The 22,554-nt window shown below is 36.5% G+C and overlaps 1 protein-coding gene across 1 annotated transcript in view; it reads right to left on the bottom strand.

Moving 5' to 3' along the window:
* Positions 1-5,400: 5,400 nt before the first annotated feature.
* The window catches only part of SNX2 (sorting nexin 2), a 36,314-nt gene continuing 19,160 nt past the window's right edge, over positions 5,401-22,554 (bottom strand). Inside the window, exons 3-15 of the mRNA XM_069776815.1 lie at positions 22,311-22,474; positions 20,959-21,025; positions 20,706-20,749; positions 20,473-20,614; positions 17,026-17,104; positions 15,203-15,278; positions 13,799-13,912; positions 13,478-13,571; positions 11,475-11,680; positions 9,725-9,868; positions 6,871-6,951; positions 6,692-6,763; positions 5,401-5,887 (exon numbers count right to left, since the gene is read on the bottom strand). Coding sequence (XP_069632916.1) covers positions 5,837-5,887; positions 6,692-6,763; positions 6,871-6,951; positions 9,725-9,868; positions 11,475-11,680; positions 13,478-13,571; positions 13,799-13,912; positions 15,203-15,278; positions 17,026-17,104; positions 20,473-20,614; positions 20,706-20,749; positions 20,959-21,025; positions 22,311-22,474 — 1,334 coding nt within the window. The 3' untranslated portion in view covers positions 5,401-5,836. The remainder of the gene's footprint in view (positions 5,888-6,691; positions 6,764-6,870; positions 6,952-9,724; positions 9,869-11,474; positions 11,681-13,477; positions 13,572-13,798; positions 13,913-15,202; positions 15,279-17,025; positions 17,105-20,472; positions 20,615-20,705; positions 20,750-20,958; positions 21,026-22,310; positions 22,475-22,554) is intronic.

Raw genomic sequence — 22,554 nt, 5'->3', positions numbered from 1 at the left:
AGCACGATAGTCCTCTGACATTTGTTTCTGCACAGTCCTGCTCCTCTGCCAGTGTCCTCAACTGCTGATGACCAGCAGGACAGTCCCAGCACTGCTCCATGGTAGCAGTGACAAAAGCAAACAGATTTCCAGTGCCCATGTGCTCTCACTGTAGGGACTATGTCCCTGGAACACGGTGATGACTGAAGGGAGTGAATAAGGAGTCCCATTTTCCCCCAAAGCATACTCTTGATAAATACATTACAAACATCCCAAGAAAAGACAGGCCATATAATAATCGTTTAATCAGTCTGGTAAATGTCGGCATGCTACAGAATAATTATTGTGCCATCATTATTGTTAGTTTCTGGTTAAGATTCCAGTCTTTAACCTTAGTTTCTGTTCTTCCCCTAATACAAAATGGATGGACAATTCTAATGACACCATTTATGCCATAATGCATTTATGCTGACGAGAAGCCAGCAGAAAATTGCATAGGGGCACTATTTGTGGTTGCTTGCAATCTCATAACCAATTATTACAAAAAGCTACTTTTCTCCCTAAAATCATATAACCTATTAACAAAGAGAAGTTTGAGACATTAATCTGGTTTCAAATTCAATAGTACATAATGGAACTTTTGACTGTGCATCAGCCAAGAGGAACCAGGAAGATTACATGGTGAGCTGAATTCAAATACGTCGATATGTTTTGGAATGTTAAATACTTAATTTGCACAATACATCATGATTAGTTGGTTAATCTTTAAAGTTACATCTAAAGAAAAAATAGGATTTCTCCACATGGCTGGCTGGCCAAGGATTGTCCTTCTGTCTCATACTTTGAGGAGCAAAAATTTAAGAAACATTAATTCATAAAACGCTATCAACTTGTTTAAAACCATCCAGGATTCCTGTTTTTGAAAGCTAATTGCACAAATAATCCAATGATTCCCACAAACAACAAAGCAAGGAGAATAGATTTTAAATGTCGCTTGATTTGAACTGGTGTTACATGTATTAACATCATGTCAGTAATCTTAAAGCAAAACTGTAAAGGGGTTGAGCTCTACTGGTAACAATTACATAGGCTGCCTTCAAATTCACCTGTTGAGCAGGCCCCAAAAGGTCCTCTAGGAACTGTAGGTATTTGCCTTCAGTGCTGGTTTTTGTTATAGCTTGCAGTATCTTGGGTTATATTATTAAGCTAACTTGATCCAGAATGTAAAATCAATGAATAAATATACTCCAGTTTTAACTGTTGCCTGTCATTAGACTCTAGCTTAACCTTCCATTAGAGAAGCTATGAATCATCACTGTTTAGAATCAGGTCCAATCAGTAAAGTATGCCACACTTAAATAATTGAATAAGAATGTGGCATTTTCACAACCAAACTTTCAGACTACCTGATGAAAAATGAAACATATTTTTGAAAACAAAAAACCCCCAAACTCCCTCTTTGTTGGCCACTGCCGTTTCTCCTTTTTTCCAAAGTTGTCACTGTGCAATTCCTCCTATAGGGTGGGATTCAGCATTCATCGTGCTGGAATGATTCGTGAGAGAGAAAAAGGAATGAACATAGGCAACTCTGAAAGATCAGTTTCCACTAATTGTCACGATTCAAGGACTTTCTGAACAGCTAGTTTCCAGAACAGAAGTAAGCAAAGAAATGCATATCAAAGTTTTAATCAAAGTGATAAGTAAAGTACACATCAAAACAAGAGGTCAGATTAAAAAAAAAAGTAGTCCTTTTAAGATCACAACCTCAGTTTGCTGATTTTTCAGTTCCTGCCAGAAAGACTGGTTTTAAGTAAACTTGCACCTCACCTCACTGCACTCCTACAGATGGTGGTCTCCTAAGTAAATAGTAGCAAAATTCAACATACTTGATAAAACTTTTGAGTAAAAGAGCATTTGCTTTTTAAGGGGTTCATGTCTTCCTCATTCCTCTAAAAATTTAGTTGCATTTTTTTTAAAGCAGTGTAGTTGTTTCTAAAACATCACAAAGCACTCTCATCAGCCAGTGAGTATAAGACCACTTGGAAAGAAGACAAGGCTGAAACTTAACTCCAGAAAGGTTAGTCAATTTTCTACATGAGTGCACAGAATCAAATAAAAACCTCAGTACTTCTAACAGCCACAACATTTGGAGCTGGTAAGTAGGTAGTTTCCTGAACAGCTCAAGCGTGTGTGCACATGGGTGGGTGGGGCAAGGGGGGAAAATTAATGTATTAGTACCATGTATGATAACTGCAGGTTTTCATATGGTGCGGTGCACCTCTACCATGCTGAGACCTCGCCTGGAAGTTCCACATCAGACGTGAGGCTAAGATAAAGCATTTCCTTTCTCATGATCTGTGCGATCTTCCTTCCTTGTGCTCTTCTTATCTTGATCTCTCTAAGCCATAGATATATGGTTTACCTCAAGTCTTTTCTGGCCCCTCCATTTTCATTGCATATTTCTTTTACTTTAGTTTTCATACAAATATCCTCCTAGAAGTATTCTGCCTAAGCTGCCTTGCATACTCTTTCAAGACTCTCTCTCTTAATGACAGATTTTCTTAATGACAGAAAACAGATTTGGATTATTTTATATCCCTTCCCTATGTTAGTAATTTCCTTGCTGATATGGAAAAAAAAAAAGTAGTGTTCGAGCAGTGAAGTTAAAAGTTATTTTACTTATTAGCAAGCTCACCCCCCATTCAACTATGGAAGACAAGAATTTTTTAAAAAAGGAAGAATCCCCTTAGCAGACAACAAGTAACACTGTGAACAACCTGAAACTTCAGCTCCTTACATGTTTTAATATTGAACTTTTTTCCCTCACAGGTTGTAATGGACTCATACTTTGCCAAAGATTCAAATTATTACACAGCCTGTTCTACTATCAAGTGGAACGACAGAGATAAAAAATCTTGGGTTTTTTTTAAGACAATCATTTCACTGTACACATAATTTTAGTGGATGTTGGCTGTTCACTTAAATGCCTAGGATATACTAGCCAGCAGCTCATCTCCACCAGAATTTGAAAGAAACTGATGTATCTGGGGCATGAATTCCAGAGATGCCGGAACAAAAACTCCTGTATGAGGCATTCAGAGGGAAATATCTTAGGAGAGGTAAAAGGAGGAATAATTGATAGGGAAGCAGAATATTCCATTTTAAAACAGTGACTAAAGAATCAGAGACTTATTGCAGACTGAATGCAAGTTTAAGAAAGAGGGAACAATGTCTTCAATTTGAGCCACATCACGTCATATATTTTTAATTCAAAAAGCACCATGGACATGACGGATACAAGAATGGGGATGATTTAAAATTGTTGTAAACATCTACAGAGTTTATTTTAACCTAAAAACTAAACTAGACTTCAGTAGCACCTTGTCTTTTATACAGTATTCCAAAAAGTACTTCACCATTTTGCAAACATTCATTTTGTTCATGCTATGATTCTTCAGTGGTACGCTGGCTTGTTGTTTCAGAGAAACACTTAAACTTGGTACAAGATCCTGTAGTGAGCTCCACAGAGAAAACAGTTCAGCAAAGCCTCCATTCACTTGGTTTCAGAAACATCTGCTAATACGGATGTTAATTGTACTAGGAAAGACAATAAGCAAACCTTCAGTCTTCATAATGTAGGGGAATATACACAAAATAAATTAACACATGCTTGAAACAGCAAGAGTCCTATGCTAGCCTAATGTGACAGCTGATCTGGGTCTTCTTTTCAAAAAATCACTTGTGATGCAAAAAAACCTACAATTTTTTTGTATTAGCAACCCTCTATGACACTGAACTCCAGAAATGCTATTATCCTTTTGCTCTTCAACAGGCTTCTCGTTTTAAGAAACAAAAAAACCTACACAACTCATTCTCGTTTTCAGTTGTCTAGTATAGACAAAGAAAGTCACACTAATCCCTGCTAGGAGACTAATGTAAAAGCTATTTCCCATTCTCTCATCACAGAGAGAAGAAATCTGATCCATAATTCAAACAAATTACAATCCTGCTAGAAGAAAAAATAAGAAAGAAAAAAAAAAAAGATCAACAGCTAAGAAAGTTAGATAAAATACTTAAAGAAAAAAAATCATGAAAGTTTATCTTTACCCATTTTGAGCTCTGCATGTCCAAACTGAGTCTTTAATTCTGGAAGTACCCACTTTCACTCTCACTGGAACAAATCTGAAGTTTAATGTTGAGCTGTTGGTCAATTTTCATTTGCACCCAGCAAGCCAAAGTCAAGTGTATCGTAACACTTAGTAGAGTGTTACGCCTAGATCCATTTCTTCATCATAAACCTGTTGCATACTTGAGCTTTGCAAAAAGCAATTACAAGCTAAATGACTTAAACACTAACGCACAAGGTATTACAAGCTTAAGGTTTTGGCATTTCACCATTTAAAAAGATGCTTGATAAAGGGTTGATAAATGTTTTTTAAAACTAACAAGTTTCTGTACTAGTTTCCTCAAAATTCCTAGAAATACTGAGTCAACAAAACTCTGTACAGAAACAATAGGAGACTCTAAGCTGGAAAGTTTACACCAGTTTCATTGCATAAGTCAGTGTATAATCTTCCAGCTGAATTTAGGTTTCCATTCTGTTCAGAATTAGTATTGGGTGTTTCTTTATGCTTGACCACAAGCAATCCAAATTCATGGGCTTATCCTACAGTCTTAGATTAGCTGAAAGCAACAGGTTCTCTTGTATTTTATATGATTGACATTTATCTAAAATTTGTTAATATTAATACCTTCCACCAATATTAATACATGCCATTTACAAGCTCAGTATATCATTAAACTGTCAGGGAGACACATCCTATATTAAGATGGTATATTTCAGAAAGATGTTTAGCTACTCTGATTTCTTAAAAAGATATAACTGGTCCCTGCAAATGTATTTTCTAATCAAGAAAATCCAAGCAGAACGCTAGCTCTTACAACTAGCTTACAACACTCAGCTGAATTACCTACTTTTCTTACTCCCCAATTACCAGAATTATTGCAAGATTTTTTTTCTTTTTGTATCCTGAGACCACTGAGGAAATTTATCAGTCCAGTAGGACATCAGTATTTGATCATGCTGGTGATCTTAGCCCTTCAGAAGCTCTGTAAAACACCTGGAAGAGATTTTGGTTTATGCCTGTCTGTTGTCCAAGCATCAGTCTTTTGACCCTATGAGTATTAACACATTACAGTTTACCAAAGCAGTGATAACTGCAGGTGAAAAGAATACCTGTAATGAAGAGATTCAGAATTAAAAAACAGAATAATTTACCACAAATACTTTTTTGTGGATCTTTAGTACCGTCTCCAGCATTCTTTACTAAATGTTGTTCCTGCCTTTGATATAATCTCAATTTGTTTTAAATGCTACTTCTAAGAACACCAGTAAATATCTACAGACACGAACCCAGAGTGTTCAATGTTTCACAAGGTACATCCCTTTATTATTGTAATCACAAAAACATGATTTTGTACAGGAATGTTTAAGTGAACATTAATCAATGCAATTAAATTTGTTTCATAAAGGTCAGGTAAACATACTACAGAACATTGTATTGTAAAGAAAAAAATATCAGCTTTCTGGCCTTGCAGTGCACATTTTAGTGCAAGTATTAAGACACAATAGTGTTCAATTCAGCAATGTATTGCAGAACATCATGCCACAGTCCACTTCAAAGAGGGTCAGGACATGCAGCTTGTTAATAAAATGCTGTAGTATATAAAAAAGCCACATGTTAATTCATAAAATATATAGTGGTTTATTTGGATGATTTAAAGTGATTTCACTGTGGAGTTTAGTTTTATCCAGGACAAACATCCAGAGTGTCTTGTCATTTGGAATATTCTTCTTTTAGGCGATGGCTTTGGCTTCAGGTAGGAATGCCTCCCAGTATTTTATTAGCTTGAAGAGAAGGGAAAACCACTCATTATTAAGTACTAAATGTTGGAACAGAAAACACATATACCTTCTTCCTCTTGTGGTAAACTTGTCTCCACCGGACAAAGTAAGAACATAGGTGCTTCATACTACCCATTTACATTATTACATAATGCAAGAAAAAAATATAAGTAATAAATAGACAAATCTGCTCATAGCAACAGAGGCATTACCACACATTGTACACAATGCTATAGAATACAGTTACACAGAATTTGTTTGCAAGCTCAGTTTGCTATTCATACCTCTAAGGGTACCACTTTTTTTTTTTTTTAAATTAAACAAAGCCAGAGGGCTATGTTCCCTGAAAGAACAAAGGAAAGCCTCTAGACACTCTTTTGAGAACAAGGTCTACTTCTGAGTCATTGGAAACTCTTTTACTGCTTCGCAATATTCAGTAATATTTTATACTTTTAAAAAAGAGCATTAAACATTTAAGTATTCAAGTCTCTTCAGTCAAAGTACATATTCATACAATTTACTCCAATCTACAAGTGAAAGTATTACTTCAGTTTCAGAAGATGACAAGACCCTTCACTTGCCCGTATCCCTATGGGAGCTTCTCCCTTGCTTCCCTGAATTAGAGCTGTGCAAGGGAGCATGGCAATAGCTGGGAAACTGCAATCGCTGTTATTCTACAATACAGTACAGACTAGAAGTAGTTCTTTATGTTTTAGAAACTGCTATACTTAAAGCCTGTCTTTTTTAACTAACCTAATATGGAAGGTATTAAATATTAACTTGTACAAAACTTGAAATTTATCTTACCTGCTGTTGTGTTTGCACTAATGACTCTAAGTACTCGATAATAACAGTTTTAAAGTCTTTCACTCGTTCCTTCTGTTAATAAATAAATTATGGCATATTAACCTCTTAACCAATTTTACTTGGAATGTCAATATTATCTAAAGTAAAACTGTCATTTACTTGGACAAAATTATACGTGCCTCAAATCTTCCCACTTCCTTGCGAATGGTTTTGGAGATCTGTTCAAAATCTTTTTCCCCTTGCTGAACTTTTGTCTCCCACTGGCAAAGGAAAGACATGCAGAGATAATAAGACTTTGTGTTGTCCATTCGGTCTATCAGTATCTGAACTTTTTTTAGTATATCAGTGATAGTCACTCAAGAGCTGAAAAGGACCTATTTGGTTTTTTTGGCATACTTAAGGGAGTCTTAAAACAACAATCTCAAAGTAACGATTTGTGTAATAGGATGTAATCAAATCAGAACAATAGTATCTTTAAGGTAATGCTATCTGTAGATGAAATGTGAAAATATCTTAGTATTGCTGTTCAGGAACACTTAGTAACATTTCTTTAAAGATTCATCAAAAAGGGAAAAGGATCTCTAAAGCTTTACCTGCTATTCCATTTACAAACACCACTATAAAAGGAATCTAAACCTGTAAGTTTTCTGTGACTACCTGTCCCATCAAGTGTGGAAGAGTCTCAAAAGTCAGTTCCCTGTACTTTCCTAATCCCAGAAGAGATGACTAGATCTTCATCTCTGCCTATAGTCAAGTATATGATTATCTCTATCATGTTTCTGTTGCAGGTGACAAGCTATTGAGAATGTGTTTATTGGCTTTCCAGTCAGAACAAATGCATGTTGCTTAAGCAAGCCAAAGCACATGCTTTCTTGTTCTGTGGGAACTGTTTTCATAGAAAGCAGGAGTACAAAAGTTATTGCAGTTAAGAAGAGCACAAAAGGAAAATTCAGAAGAAGTGATGCTGCTTGTGGGGTTTTGCCATACTGGGAGTGTGGCATTCATGTAACAGCACATGACACTAGGTTATGTTTCTCCTTAGTTTATGGGAAAAGACATCCAGCTACACAATAAGAGATCATCATCATCTACACTACCTTATAACTGCTTTTATACACCTATTAATATTGTTAGATTTAAGCTATGAGCCTCGCACTTCAGATGCATGCAGGCTACCATATTTAAAATGCAGTTGTATTTGTTCACCTCAATATACTGAGTCATGGGAGCCAATATATCCAGTAACACTTATCTTCCTCAGAAAAGGGCAGCAGGGAAGCAACACACTTCAATATACCATATTCCTGTTAGCAGTCCAGGGGTGCTACTTATTCACAACAGCATTTTGTGATGCAGTGCCAAGTTACTATTGTGGTATGAGATGAACATCATCTATGTTCCAACAGATTTCTACGTATTTATATTTTTAGTTTATATTTATTCAGAGTCCCCTTACTGCCTTTTCAGATATACATTATGAAGCTATGCAGTAAGTCATAATAGGATGTCCTTCACGAAAGAACAGCCTGGAGAGTTATCTAATAACTGAAACAATACAAAACTCAGCCAAGGAAAAGGTAGATTAAGACTGCCTGTGCCTTCCTACCACAGCAACTAGAGGGGCCTATGACTTCAGTGAAAGCTTCTATAGGCCTAATGGATCCAACATCCCACAGTTTCATCATGTCCAAATGCCAGGTCCTATACGAATTATCACTAGAGAATAGTCTGCCATCTTACAGTTTCTGACAAAAAGAAATTTCTCCTTATTCAGTATGCTGTTTCTAGGACTGTTCTTTGGCCTTTTATTGGCAAAAAGCAACTAAGTCATGGATGAAGCTCAAGCTGTGTAGGCTTCCACTTTGCAGTTTCTCTGCCAGAAGGGACTACTATTACAGAATTCAGCAACTCTGAACATATTTCAATGGCAGCAATAACTTCAATCAGCACATTCAAATTGTGGCTTTACTAACAACCTTCTCTAATCATCCAATAAAGTAGGAAAAATAAATCTTCAGGAACAACATAATTAATTCTTTTAATACTGAGACTAGGAAAGGATCACCAAGTATTTCCTACTACTTCCAATACTCAGGAAGTATTTTCAGCAAGGCATTCCAGCTCACTTGTATTGTGGATGGATGGGTGACATCAAGAGAGGCAACCAGCAAGAACGTGGTCACACAAGAGTGACACTAAGTTTTCCCAGTAAACAAAAGCCTTTTTTAAGAAAAAGAAAGCCAAGTTAATGAGTAACTTCAACACTGTATGCAAAATATATTGAAGAGCAGAAGGAACAAAGCAGCATGTGGTTAGTGACCAATGAGGAAACCAAACAAAGTAACTGTGTAAGAGAGCTTGAAATCTGTAATGATGTTCTCCCATTATTTAATGGGAGAATATTGGTGTGTAATTAGAATGCATTAATGTTAAATAATTAAGTTGTCCTACCTCTTCAATTTCCTTAGTGAAGCATGATAGAAAAAGTGTATAAATTATGACACTTCAACATGTTAGATTTATTTTTACTGAAATTACACCATATATACATACATATATATATATATATATGGGTAGATATGCTACATAATTAAGCAAAACATGGGAACAGTTCTCCATTAGTTATATATATATGGGTAGATATGCTGCATAATTAAGCAAAACATGGGAACAGTTCTCCATTAGTTATCTTAGCTGGATTTTAGCTTTAGAAGCCAAGAGATGCTTCTCTGCCTACCCAAGCATTCTGTTAACAGTTAAAAGCATTATTTAACTTGTCCATGTTCCCCTCCTCCCATCTCCCAGACTCTGTAGAGACAGTATTAACTGCCTTACAGATCTTACAATAAGTAACAATTGCATACATTTAATATTTTAAATAAATTCTTTTTAACAATTTCAGTAAATATGGAAAACAGCAAATGAGTAAGTGATTTGTAAATAAAAATGCTATAAAGTAGTGCATTAATGCAGAATGAATGAGTTAATGCAGAAAGTCTGACCTCCAAAATAATGTTTGATAACAGACATTACCTCCTTTATCTCATCTTTAGCTTGCTGCAATTTATCAGGTTTGTTGGCAAGTTGGAGCTTTGCTTCAGCTTCACGTTTTTTTTGCAAAGTGACCTGAGCATCTTGCCACTTCTGCCAGCATTTCATTCGATGATCAAACACACCCTGTAAGGATAGACAAATTTATTAAACAACTGGAATTGTTAGAGCTAAATTCCTAGTAGGAAAAGGTAATTCTGGATAAAGCTGGAACAAGTATACTCAAAGAAACGTCACTATGCCCACCACATGTCGTCTTGCATTTCATTTGACGGCATGCTTGCACAGCTCAATACCTTCCACTATGTTATGGTTTAACCCCAGCCAGCAACTAAGCCCCACACAGCTGCTCACTCACTCCCCCCCCTCCCCCCAGTGGGATGGGGGAGAAAATCGGGAAAAGAAGCAAAACCCGTGGGTTGAGATAAGAACAGTTTAATAGAACAGAAAAGAAGAAACTAATAATGATAATGATTGCACTAATAAAATGACAACAGCAATAATAAAAGGATTGGAATGTACAAATGATGCGCAGGGCAATTGCTCACCACCCGCCGACCGACACCCAGCCAGTCCCTGAGCGGCGATTCCCCGCCCCCACTTCCCAGTTCCTAAACTAGATGGGACGTCCCATGGTATGGAATACACCGTTGGCCAGTTTGGGTCAGCTGCCCTGGCTGTGTCCTGTGCCAACTTCTTGTGCCCTTTCTCACTGGCTGGGCATGAGAAGCTGAAAAATCCTTGACTTTAGACTAAACGCTAGGTAGCAACAACTGAAAACATCAGTGTTATCAACATTCTTCTCATACTGAACTCAAAACATAGCACTGTACCAGCTACTAGGAAGACCATTAACTCTATCCCAGCTGAAACCAGGACACACAAATAACAGAATATTCAAGAAGCCTTTTCAGAGCAGTCACCTTAGTGCTCCAGACCATTTTATGTTCCTCATTCCATCAAACCAGTACCAAAACAACAACTACAAAGTGCTCTATTATGCAAATACTTCTCTAAATGCAGATTCTAGCGAACTTTTCATGCATATAGATTACATGCATATTCAGCAATACATTTTTGTTAGCAATGGACTAATGCAGCAGAATTAAAGTACACATATGGGGGGAAAAAAAAAGGAAACTAGAAGGAAAAACATATATTCCCAGCAACGTAGCAAGTTCAAAGCTATTTCTGGATAAAAGTCATAGACACACCTTCCCATGTCAAAACCTAATTATGTTATGCAGCATAACTTACACCAAAATTAAGTATTTTCTTTAATGACATATAGATCCACAAATTGTATTTGTTTCTTATTTACAGAAACTATTGGCTATCTACCAAATACAGCCAAATTATGTTCTTGAAAAGTTATGGGCATACTGTAAAAATAAGTAACCTGAAAGAAACAAGTACATTATGCTTAGTCACAGCAGTGTATGGCATCCCCAAATACTGTGTACAATTAGTACTGCTCAACGTAGAAGGTGTTCACCACTTACATTTTGTCTGTATCTTATTAATCCACTCCTAATTTTGATCACAACCATTTTTATCATTGGAATAACTGATCATGGATGCATTCATTTTACTCAGCTAAAACTTCAGGCAAAAACTTAGTCTTGACTGTGTTATGATGTGTGCAAATGCACACATTCATTTACCCTAAATGTACAAGTTGAGGAATATGACTTTAAACACAAAAATCAGTATTTTTCCTAGTAGTACTCACTTTTACTGCAGCAATGAGACGAATGTAATCACCAAGAAGTTCTGCGAACACATAGAAATCAGCAAAAGCTTGTTCTTGATGCAATTGATCTATCTTCTCCTCAACCTCTGCAAGCTGAGACAAAGCTCTAGACAGAGCAGTGTGGTCCTCAGAATTACCTAACATGGCAGCACTTTTAGCAAAGGCAGCTATGTTGGCTGAAAGCTCTGAAATACAGAAGTAATGTTCAGTACAATATAGATAATTTGTTACATTACTATGTAGCATAGATCAGTGGAGCAGAGACCTCTGCCCTATTTCAACCCTAACTTCACCAACTGGAAAATATTAGCTGCATTTCCTAAAGCTCATGATAAAATACACAAGATCACAATGAAACCACATGTAGGAGAACAACTCCTGCACAAAGAAAATCTGCACAAGTAAATGTTTTGCTGAGCCTGTTAATGTCATGCCTACTCTGTCTACCAAAAGACATGGAAAAAACTGTCACTTTGCTATTATCCAACTGCCTAGTTCAGAGAAAAAGCAAGCCCACAAAACAAAAGCCAAGTCACCTACATAGCAAATCCAAAAAAATTTTAACAGGTCTACAGCACAGTTGTTCCATGCAGTTCAGAGTGGGAAAAAACCCTAACTATTTCACAAAACCACCACCCCCATGAATGGAATTTATTTCTGTTGGACTTTTTTATTGACTAAAGTGCCTTTAACTGTGCATACTGTAATGTATTGCCACATTCTGACATGCCTTAAAAGAAAAAAAAAAAACCCACATACCAGCATGTTTGGCATCTATGAATGTCAAGTTTTGAGCTTATTTATTAACAAATACTAGGGCAATTGTCTCATCAAATCCCATGTAAGTCATCCTGTACAAAGTTTAGTCCTATAAAGGAACTTTGAGCAAATGTTTAATCCAAATTGCTTCAGGATTAAAAGTGCAGGTTTGTTTGCAACCATGCTGCTTCTGTGGAATCATTAGAACACCTGAAATGTTTGTAGAAGCAAAATGTCTTCAAATATTCCAAACCCTTACAATTTAAGCACAACTCTTCAAAAAAAAAAAAACCAAAGCAAAACCAATTCTTCAGACCTATAAGCAGGTGTCAAATCAACAGTAAACAAACACTTCCATTTTCCATTTCTTATTACAATACTCCTTAGCCTTGAGGACATCTGGCTAAAGATTTTTACTATAGAGAATAATTCCTGATATATGAGAAAGCAACTTGTGACATTTTCATATACTTTTGAAAGTGTAGAGCTGGAAGGTGACCCTATACTTTTACATAACACAGTAGTGTCAGAAGGCACATTTATGGTCTTCCTTGAACTACAAATCAAAGTTTTAGTGGTTTAGTTTTTTAAAAATCATCTGATGGAAAGCAATCTTTGACAAAACAGCAGCACAGGTGATTAAAATGTAAACTTACAGGCTTTGCTTCTCTCTAAAATAAGTAAACCAAAAGCCGACATTCTGAGACTAGTTATCTTTCCAGAAAAGTTTACCTTAACAGTAACTTGATGATGTATCATTATGTGGACCAAGTTAAGAATAGTAAATTCCTGTTTGAGAGCTTAAACTTAGTTAACAGAACAACACTGAACCAAAAGATATTTAAATGGATTTACGCAGACGCTTTTTGTTCAGAAGGAAACTACTCTTGCCATGAGACCTACAGATACATTTATGGATGTCTACTGTAGTAGAATTACTTGCTAGAGATGGTACTGAATCTCTGCAAAAAAAAGATAAATATGCTAAATCAGTACAGTGACTTTAGGAATGGCAGATATTCTGGTTAAAATTAAGATTAAAAACAGCTATAGAAAAATGCTAGGGCACTGTAAACTAAAAGGTACAATTAGAATATATTAGCATTAAAATATACTGCATAACTCATTAGTTAAGAGCTCTGACATACTAAGCTCTTGTTTCATCACCATTTCCTAAAGTTCTAAGCACTTCAGTTCATGCAGCCACATAAAAATAAAGTTACCTTTTCTGTGGCAGACTAATGCTTCGACACTGGCATGAAGTTTCCTAAGTTGCTGATCCAGATTCTCAAATTGCTGCTGTTTTTCTTCAAACCACTGACAAAAGATGAAAGAGTCAAGCATTACAAATTAGATTACCAAGAACATTTCTGGTTCTAAAGAAGCAAATTATCCACATACTTCCAGGGTGGTCAACTGATACAGCTAAGAATTCCAGCCAATAAGCAAATTAATAACCCATTTTCTACTTCTACAGCTTTAAAATGCAATTGTTGAGGCTCATTAATTTGTCTCATTATTCAAGCCAAAAAATCAGCTCTTACTGCATCCGATTCATTCATCTTGATTGTCATTTTGTTGACAGCATCGGCAGCCTTGTTCACCATCCTCAATATTCCTGCTCCACTCAGAGCCTGGGTGTTAACCGCTCTCGGCAGCTGGAATTGAATGACAAATAAGGGCAAACGGACTGGTTAAAAGGATGGAGGTTTAACTGGGCACAAGGGGGAAAGAAAAGGATATAGGGTTTTCTTTACTCCTATGTGTTTCAATATAGTGGAATCTAATTTCTCAGATTTACTACTTTTACATTCTCCAGAGGAAAACTTAAAAATATAGACTATTTACTTTTCTTCTACATTTTTACATTTAAATGGAACAAACAACCCACTTGTCCAAAGTTATTATGCACTAGCCAAAGGTCCTAACTAGCCACCTATACACTACAGAGAACAAACTGCCACCACAGGAACAGAAAAGCTTAGATTTACAACAAATTAGATGAAAGAAATTCTGTAACACATTTAATTGTAATGCAAGATTTGCACTGAGTGCTGATTATAAAAGGTTAGTATCTTTTTGCTTTTCAATATAGGCCAGATTTCAAAACCTACCTCATGCATATCAAGAGACCTCTGTATTTGCTTAGGTACTTAGAAATCCTCAGGGGTAAGTTAACAAACTTTAAATTTAATTGATATTGTTATTCAGGCTAGTCTGAATACACCATACAAGATGGCCCCTATGTCAGACCATTTACCCTCCATGAGATGTTTTCTCTATCAGCAGCATTGACAAATCCACTGTAAGTTATCTATCAACGATGTTTTTGTCAGTATCGAGGTCGCTGTGACTTATTAGTACAACTAAGATACTGACATTGGCCAAAGGACAGTTCAGTATTACACTGAATCCACTATGTACATTTATAAAGAGATATTATGTATCTTTAACAGTATATTTAATATTGCGAAAGGTACCAAACTGATAGCACAAGTGACTGAAGTCCTCTATTCACAAAACATCTAGCCTGGCCTGCAGCACTGCTAGCACTTTCACATTATCCTACCAATACACCTCAAGCTGGACTCCTAGAGGCAAGAGAGCTGCTTCCAAGCCAGTTTAATTCTTGATCTTATTTAACAATCAGTAACATCAATTATGGGTTTTCACCACGTATGACAAGCTTCACTCAGAACTGGACAGACCAACTCACTTGAGAAATCGCTGAACAGCAAATAGCTTTTGGTCATTACCACTCCAAGTTTTATCCGAGGCAGAGGCACACCATTACCTAAGTAGCCTCTGCCATTCTATCCCATGAAGGGTACAATCCAATTTCATTTCATCTGAGTTTAGGCGATTACGTCTCAGTACAAAGAGAATATATTGCTTTGTAGGTTACCATATCTAGAAACAAATAGGACAACTTAAAAAAACTTAAATACCTCGGAACTTTCCAAGAACTGTCTCAAATCTGGATCCTGTAACAAGGTTGGGTGTTTTACTGTTCGTTGTAGATACCTATGATTTTAAAAATTAAAATATTAGATAACAAAACAGATTTAACATGCCTGACAGCATTGAAAAGTGTCCTTCATCTAAAAAATGGGTACAATGCAGCACACAGTTTCCCTCGTGATCTAATGGGGCTTGAATACTCTTAAAAAGTCACGTCTAAAGGGTCAGATGATACTTCAGTCTCCATGCCCCTTCAGTCCTTTGCCTCTCTGTGACTCTCCAAACCATATGTATGCAATCTGTCACCTTCCTCCAACAAACACTTAGGCTAAGTCCTACACAGAGTTACAAGCTAGGACCGCTAATCCGTTGAAACATTCACTGAATCCTTACTCCAGTAAGGCTGCCACAAAATCTGGAACTTTTGACTGAAAATGATGCAGCCCCATGCACTCCATACCACAACATAACACACCAGAGGTGTGGGCAGTGGTTTCTAATATAGTTTCTTTACACCAGAAACTCCTTAAAGTGGGGCCTGCCATAATTGCATGTTGCACAGTGATAAAATACTGTACTTCGTATTTTCAACAGCTGAGTGAAGTCCTCCTCCTCTAATAACAGCCAATTTATGCCAGAAAAAAACAGATGAGCTTGTTAAAACATTCTTGTACAGTGCAGTGGACAGGCTTTTTGTTACAGATAATTCTGGCTGACTTGTTTTAGAATTAAAGGAAATCTTGGAGAAATGAGCTGATTATGTTCAATATGTCAATCTCTCTCATGCCAAAATTCAGCTAGTCACATCAATGTACTGTAAGTATCAGAAGGTCATTTTACTTCCAAGTGACTGAAGGTCTTTCTCCCATCTCTCTGCCCAACAGTTGATTTTCTGTGTAACACATTGTCCTGGTTTCAGCTGTGATAAGAGTTAATTTTCTTTCTAGTAGCTGGTATAGTGCTATGTTTTGGATTTAGTATGAGAATAATGTTGCTAATACACTGATGTTTTCAGTTGTTGCTAAGTAGTGTTCAGATGAAGTCAAGGATTTTTCAGCTTCTCATGCCCAGACAGCGAGAAGGCTGGAGGGGCACAAGAAGTTGTGAGGGGACACAGCCAGGACAGCTGACCCAAACTGGCCAAAGGGGTATTCCATACCATGTGACATCATGCCCAGTATATAAACTGGGGGGAGTTGGCTTGGGGGATCACTGCTCGGGAACTAACTGGGCATCAGTGAGCGAGTGGTGAGCAATTCTGTTGTGCATCACTTGTTTTGTATATTCCAGTTATTTTATTATTGTCATTTTATTATTGTAATTATTATCATTATTATTTTCTTCCTTTCTGTTCAACTAAACTGTTCTTATCTGAACCCATAAGTCTTACTTGTTTCTTCCCAATTCTCTCCCCCATCCCACTGGGTGGTGGGCGGAGTGAGTGAGCAGGTACGCGGTGCTTAGTTGCTGACTGGGGTTAAACCACAACACAGATATACTGAAGTGCCCTAATTCCTTAAACCCAAAATGCCTAAGTAAGCTGATAAAGTTTTACTTACTGAATCTCTGCAACCTTAATTTTAAGCACCAACCAGTTTGGAAAGAGTTAGCTATAATCCTCTCAATGAATAAGGCTGCAATTCCCGTTACTAATGGGAATTATTCCATTTCTGCAGAGAAATTTGGCAGCAGCATAAAGCCTCCAGTGTCCTTCTAAGCACAGATGGCCCAGAGCCCAAATACAGAGCCCATGTAGCATATTACAAGTCATTCTGAGGCCAAACAAGTTTTCGTTAGATATATACATTACCTTTCTAGCGCTGCTCTTCTTTTCTCTACAAATTCAGTAGATGAAGAATCTTCCTTGCCTACTTTAACCTTGGTCATGCCTTTGAAGAAAATAGCATCATATTGATTTTATTTTATCATAAATAAATCATGAACATAATTGATGTGATTAGAAGATATAGCTCACCTAAGTTTATGTATTTAAGTCAAATTACAATGAAAAACACTAGACAGGAACAGGAGAAAATATCAACACTGCATGCTGCATGGTTTTGTGGAAGCAGCTCTGTGAAATACACAATTTCCTGTAATATATTAATTGTGACTATAAGTTACAAAAAACTAGTTTAATTTGCATTTTTTAAGACAATCTAAATGAAGATCAGAGTCTTACTGGTCACTTATGTTCAGAAGAAGACAACAGTTACCCAAATAAAGCAGAACAGGAAAATAAAGCTCAGGTTATGAGCCTGTTAATTGGTAAGCTTATTACCAATATTTTCATTCTATTACTTTTTTAAGTTCTAAGAGTTTTTCAGTCAACTAAGGCAAACTAACCAGCTCTGAAAATTCTGAAGCATATGAACAACTACAAACCAAATGGAGAATAAAATTAGCAGTATAACATGTATGCAGCTTTATGTCACTTCCTCTGCCCAAGTCAAGAGTGGCCAAAAAACTATGACAGGGGAGCCAGAGTACTAATAGATCGTGGTATGGGAAATACATTCAACCTCAGCAATGGAAGAACTCTAAAACTGTCAGACTGAGGTCAATATTTTTCATGCTAAAGACCCAAACTCAGAGAGATTAGGAACCTGAGTCCTATTAAAAACCACCAGGAAACACTGAACATTCATAATTATTATTTCCTAAAACACAGGAGAGGTATGTTACGATCCAGTCCAAACATCTTATTTCTACCTGTAGTGTATTCCTGCTCTGTTAGTTCTGTGCTTCTCCAGCTAAAAGTTCTAAGTCTGAGATTCTGAATATGTACTCTGTGATCTGCTAGGTCAACAGTTCCCAAAGTTGTTCCTCACCCCATCTCCCTTCTGGCTTTAGAAGTTTCACAGAGTAACCCACGGAGGGGACAAACAGCATCCCTACAGGAATAAGGAGGGACCCTTAACCTCTCAGTGAAGCCTTAGTTTTTCCCTTCTCTGTAACATGATGAAAATAAATCTGATGGGCACTTTTTTTTTCCAAAGGTATACTACACAGTGTAATGTAACTGTAAATCCACAAATTTATCTGTAAAATTGAGTGTGTCTTTAATTGCAAGGATTAAAGTATTGAAACAAAAGTGAGGTAATTCACATGCCTCATCTTTTTGCATTAGAGTATTACTATTTATTAATATTTCACTGCAGAAAGCACAAAATGCTGCAGTTTAATTCAAAAGATCCTTCACATTTGATAGCAACAGAAGTTCATAGGAAAAAAACTGAATATGTAATCAAATGACCAATATGAGGAATTCTTAACTTGTGATATTGGCAGTTATTTCTAGATATCATGTCAGGTTTCTTTTGCTGCTAATATAAGCCTATTTAAATGCAAGTGTAAAGGCAGTATCGGTAGCCCAAACATTCTAATCCTTTGCAGGAAAGGATCCATGACTTAATAGATTATTTTCTTAAAAATGGAAAACGTGATTTTCCAACACATATATGTAAGTAGTGAGTTCATCAGTTTGGATGAACGTCCAACTCTAGCTCACCACTGACTCAGTTTTATCCTGTTGCTCCATAGCCAGTAATTGAAGACTTGAATTCGTGGCTAAGGTCTGAAGTGTGAGCCACTCCCACCAGTCACCAAAATAAACTTGGGAGCTTAAAACTCCAGGTGTTATCAACAGTGTAAAAGAATGAACAGACTAAGGGCTTTTGTACAATACACACTGCATAACACTGAATGTATGATATTTTGTACTAAGACTTTAAAAATAAACACCTGTGATGTAAACACAATATGCCATCTCACTTTCAGCTGTTTTGCCAGCTCTCTGCTTTAGGGTGCCACATTTTAAATCAGCCTAGAATCCCTTATTTTCTCCACAATTAGAAAGGTATGGACTACATATTTTGGGGCAGAACTAAATACCACAGGTGCACTGAAGTTCCAAGTTTAAAGCAGGAGTTTCATGTTCTTTGGAAAATGTCCTACAGAGTCTGTGAGTTTTCCCAACTTATCCGTAGCTTAACAAAGTCTCTATACAAGGTTCTGAAGTGACAGCCAGTGCTTGCTTACACTGCAATAAGTCCCACCATTTTACACACTTCCAGGTCTATCAATATTTATGCTGGATTTGTTCAAGTGGTACTTCAAATCCAGTCCAAGCTTTGTCTTACAGATGACTTTGTGATGCAAGTACTGCATTTTCATGTAATTGCACACTGTCATAAATGCCTTAAATGTTGTATCATCCAAAGGACATGACTAGAAGCCTCATTCCATCTTTATAAGCCCTGTTAGCATTTGTAATTAAACTTATTCTTGTTACATGAAAAATTGGTTATTACAGAATCATACATTACTTTCAAGAAGTACCAAAAATGCTGATCAAATTTTCAATCTTACAGACTGAAAAATGCAGTGCTTTTCCACAGAATTAAAAGCATGATTTTCCCAAGCTTTCTGCTGCCTACATCTACTCAGTCTGGCTATTCCTACTCATATGAAAAGCTGCTGCTCCAATTAGCTTTACAGACTAAACTACCAAAAAAGAAGTCCTGCCATTCCCTACATCTCAAACAGCGTTCTACAGTCCAATCACTTATTTATAGAGGTAAGCCAAAAGACTTCAACAGGTTTTATGGTTTTAAATGTTCAGTTATTTTGAAAGAACCTCTACTACTTAGAGCTTATAAAACTGAAGTTGCTTCAATGCATCAGGCATGCTTTTTAGTTCATGAAGAAAGGATCTGATCCTTCAAGGCATTCACGAAGACTAGCATCACTCAAAAGAGTTTTCTGAATTAGAAGTTTGAAGAATTAACTAGGGGTTTTAGTGTTCACCATAACCAAAAGAAACAAACTGAAGTATTTGAAAGGTAGAGTATGTATGAAGCTTTGCATATTGCAGGCAACTGGTAACAGCACAAGTTAAAAAACTTTCATTTAATGTCTTTGTTTTCATAGACTAATCAGCTCTTGAAGGGCTACAGTGAAGAAAGAATGATAGGTTAGAAACAGGCAGCCATGTATTAAAACAAATGTCCTTATTATTATCAATGCCAGCCTGAGTTGGGAAGAGGCCAGTACATACCTTTCCAAATTAACCTGAACTTTTAACAAATACAGAACAGGAAGAATATTTAATAGTTTGGACCACCTGATAAGCAGCAAGTAACATTTGTACAGAAATGTATTTATTTTACAAGCCCAACAGATATCAAAATACTTAATTTGTATTACAGTACTTGAATGTCATGCTTAAATTCAACTTTACAGGCACTACACTTACCTACAATACTTTTTTCTGGAGCTGGAGGCACAATGTAACCAATATGCATGTACTTTGTTGCTAATTTGCTGTGCAAGCCAAGAAAATCACTGAACCTTCTTTTAACCGAGAATTCATTTTTGTGGAACATGGAAAGTGAAGTCTTAAAAAAAAAAAAAAATTGTTATGAATTACTGATCCATCTACTTAGCTACGATACAAAGTTATCTGCAAACGTTTGTTGCACTAGTTACCTTTGTTGTTACTCTGTATGCCATATAAGCATTCATGCCATCTCCTGTAAGAAAATTAAGATACTTATCCTAGGTCAAGTTATTTTAATCCCTCCACACACTTTTTATTCCAAAATATACATTAAATAGCTTTCCATTTAGATACTTCAAAATGCCAAAAGATAACAGAATAAGAAATCATGCTAAAATCTCAGAACAGTCTTCAAGGGATAAGACAGTCTACCATCTGACTTACTAGGCTCAAGGAACTTACCAACTTTCTCTGGGTCAGATACATTGATTTCTATATCAAATAAATCTCCATTTGCTTCCTCTTCAATCTAGGAAAAAGATATGCCATATATAATCAGGTAATATGCATTCATATTATGTATAGTTACAAGGATAAGGGTATAGAGGAAGGAGGAAGTCAGTACGTTTGTACAACTAAAAAACTGTTCCAGACCCACCATCCAGTGCTAAGTAAATATAATTTCTAACATTGACTGTCACTGCAACAAAGTTCATGTGGTGGACCTGGCAGAGTTAGGTTTACGGTTGGACTCGATCTTAAAAGTCTTTGCCAACCTAAATGATCTATGATTCTATGATTTTAGTTTTAAGCCTTTCTGCAAAAGCTTTTAGTATGGCAGCCTTTTCACAGGACTTGTTGGCTTCAAAATTTTTAGTAAATACTTATCTTAGGGGTATGTTCATTGTATCTCCTACAATGCCAGCAGATACAATGGTTCAAAAACCACTCTCATTTGCGATGTTTCCATACGCCTCTAATGAAAGGACAGATATTCCTTTTTATTAATGGTATCCATAGCAGAAGAACTTGGGAAGGGAAAAGTAACAGAGAATTTTCGGATACTTGCCTGAACTCTAATCATGCAGAATTTCATAATCTTTCACGTAATACACAGAAGACTGATAAAAACAGAGATACTAAGAAACACCATGGAAGAAGGGACAGTGTACCAGGGCTAAAGGGGAGGAAAATCAGAATAAAATGCCATCTTGTGGTATCTGGGGAAGCAGCCACCATTGAGTCTTGTTTGCAAACTCATTTAGCAGAGCCACTGTCTAGTAAGAAAACACTCCAGGATGAATGGCATTCAGCAATGCCCAATTTGAATGGAATGCCAAATGTAAATAGCAATGTTAAAACCACCATTAGCCTCAGCTGTTTGTTAGCATGCAGGATAATGCTAGAAAGTGCTTCCTCCATTTCCCCATTAACAACAGCTTTAGAAATCCAAGCTGAAACCTGTAACATGCTAGTAAGAGTTATTATATATCACAAACATTTCTGCTGTATCGAGCTAACGGCTTGCTCTAACATACACTTTTACAATATCTACTCTGAAGGAATGAAGCTTCTTACTCCTCACACTACAGATCTCCAATATAATCACCTAAGTAATGAATCTTATGGTATTTTCATGAGTCAAATTCACACTAAACTTTATATGCAAAATAAACAGAATAGGTCTTCTTTTACATACTTCTCCTTAGCAAAGGATGATCATGAGTCAACATTTAGGAACTGTGATTTTAAAAGAAGAAAAAACTTCAAAAAACAAACAGGACATTTTCATAATTTAGAAGTTTACTGTGTACCTCTTCTCTGGATCTATCAAAAATCACAGGGGCTGTTACACTTTTCGATTCCATTCTGGGAGCTACTAATGTAGTAGGTGTTACAGGAGTGATTGCAGGAGTAGGTTCTGGTGAAAGTATTGGATCCCTCTCTGGACTGTCCAGTGAAACTTCTTCTGTTGCTTCTAGATAAACATTTTGAGTTAGCAAAGAAGTTTTTGTGCAATAGAGATGGATATGCATCACAAAGACAATACATGCGCAC

The sequence above is a fragment of the Haliaeetus albicilla genome, chromosome Z (assembly GCF_947461875.1).
Source record: "Haliaeetus albicilla chromosome Z, bHalAlb1.1, whole genome shotgun sequence".
In the NCBI taxonomy this organism is placed as follows: Eukaryota; Metazoa; Chordata; class Aves; order Accipitriformes; family Accipitridae; genus Haliaeetus; species Haliaeetus albicilla.
Note: the sequence above shows the minus strand (reverse complement) of the source record. Positions and strands in the feature narration are given on the sequence as shown.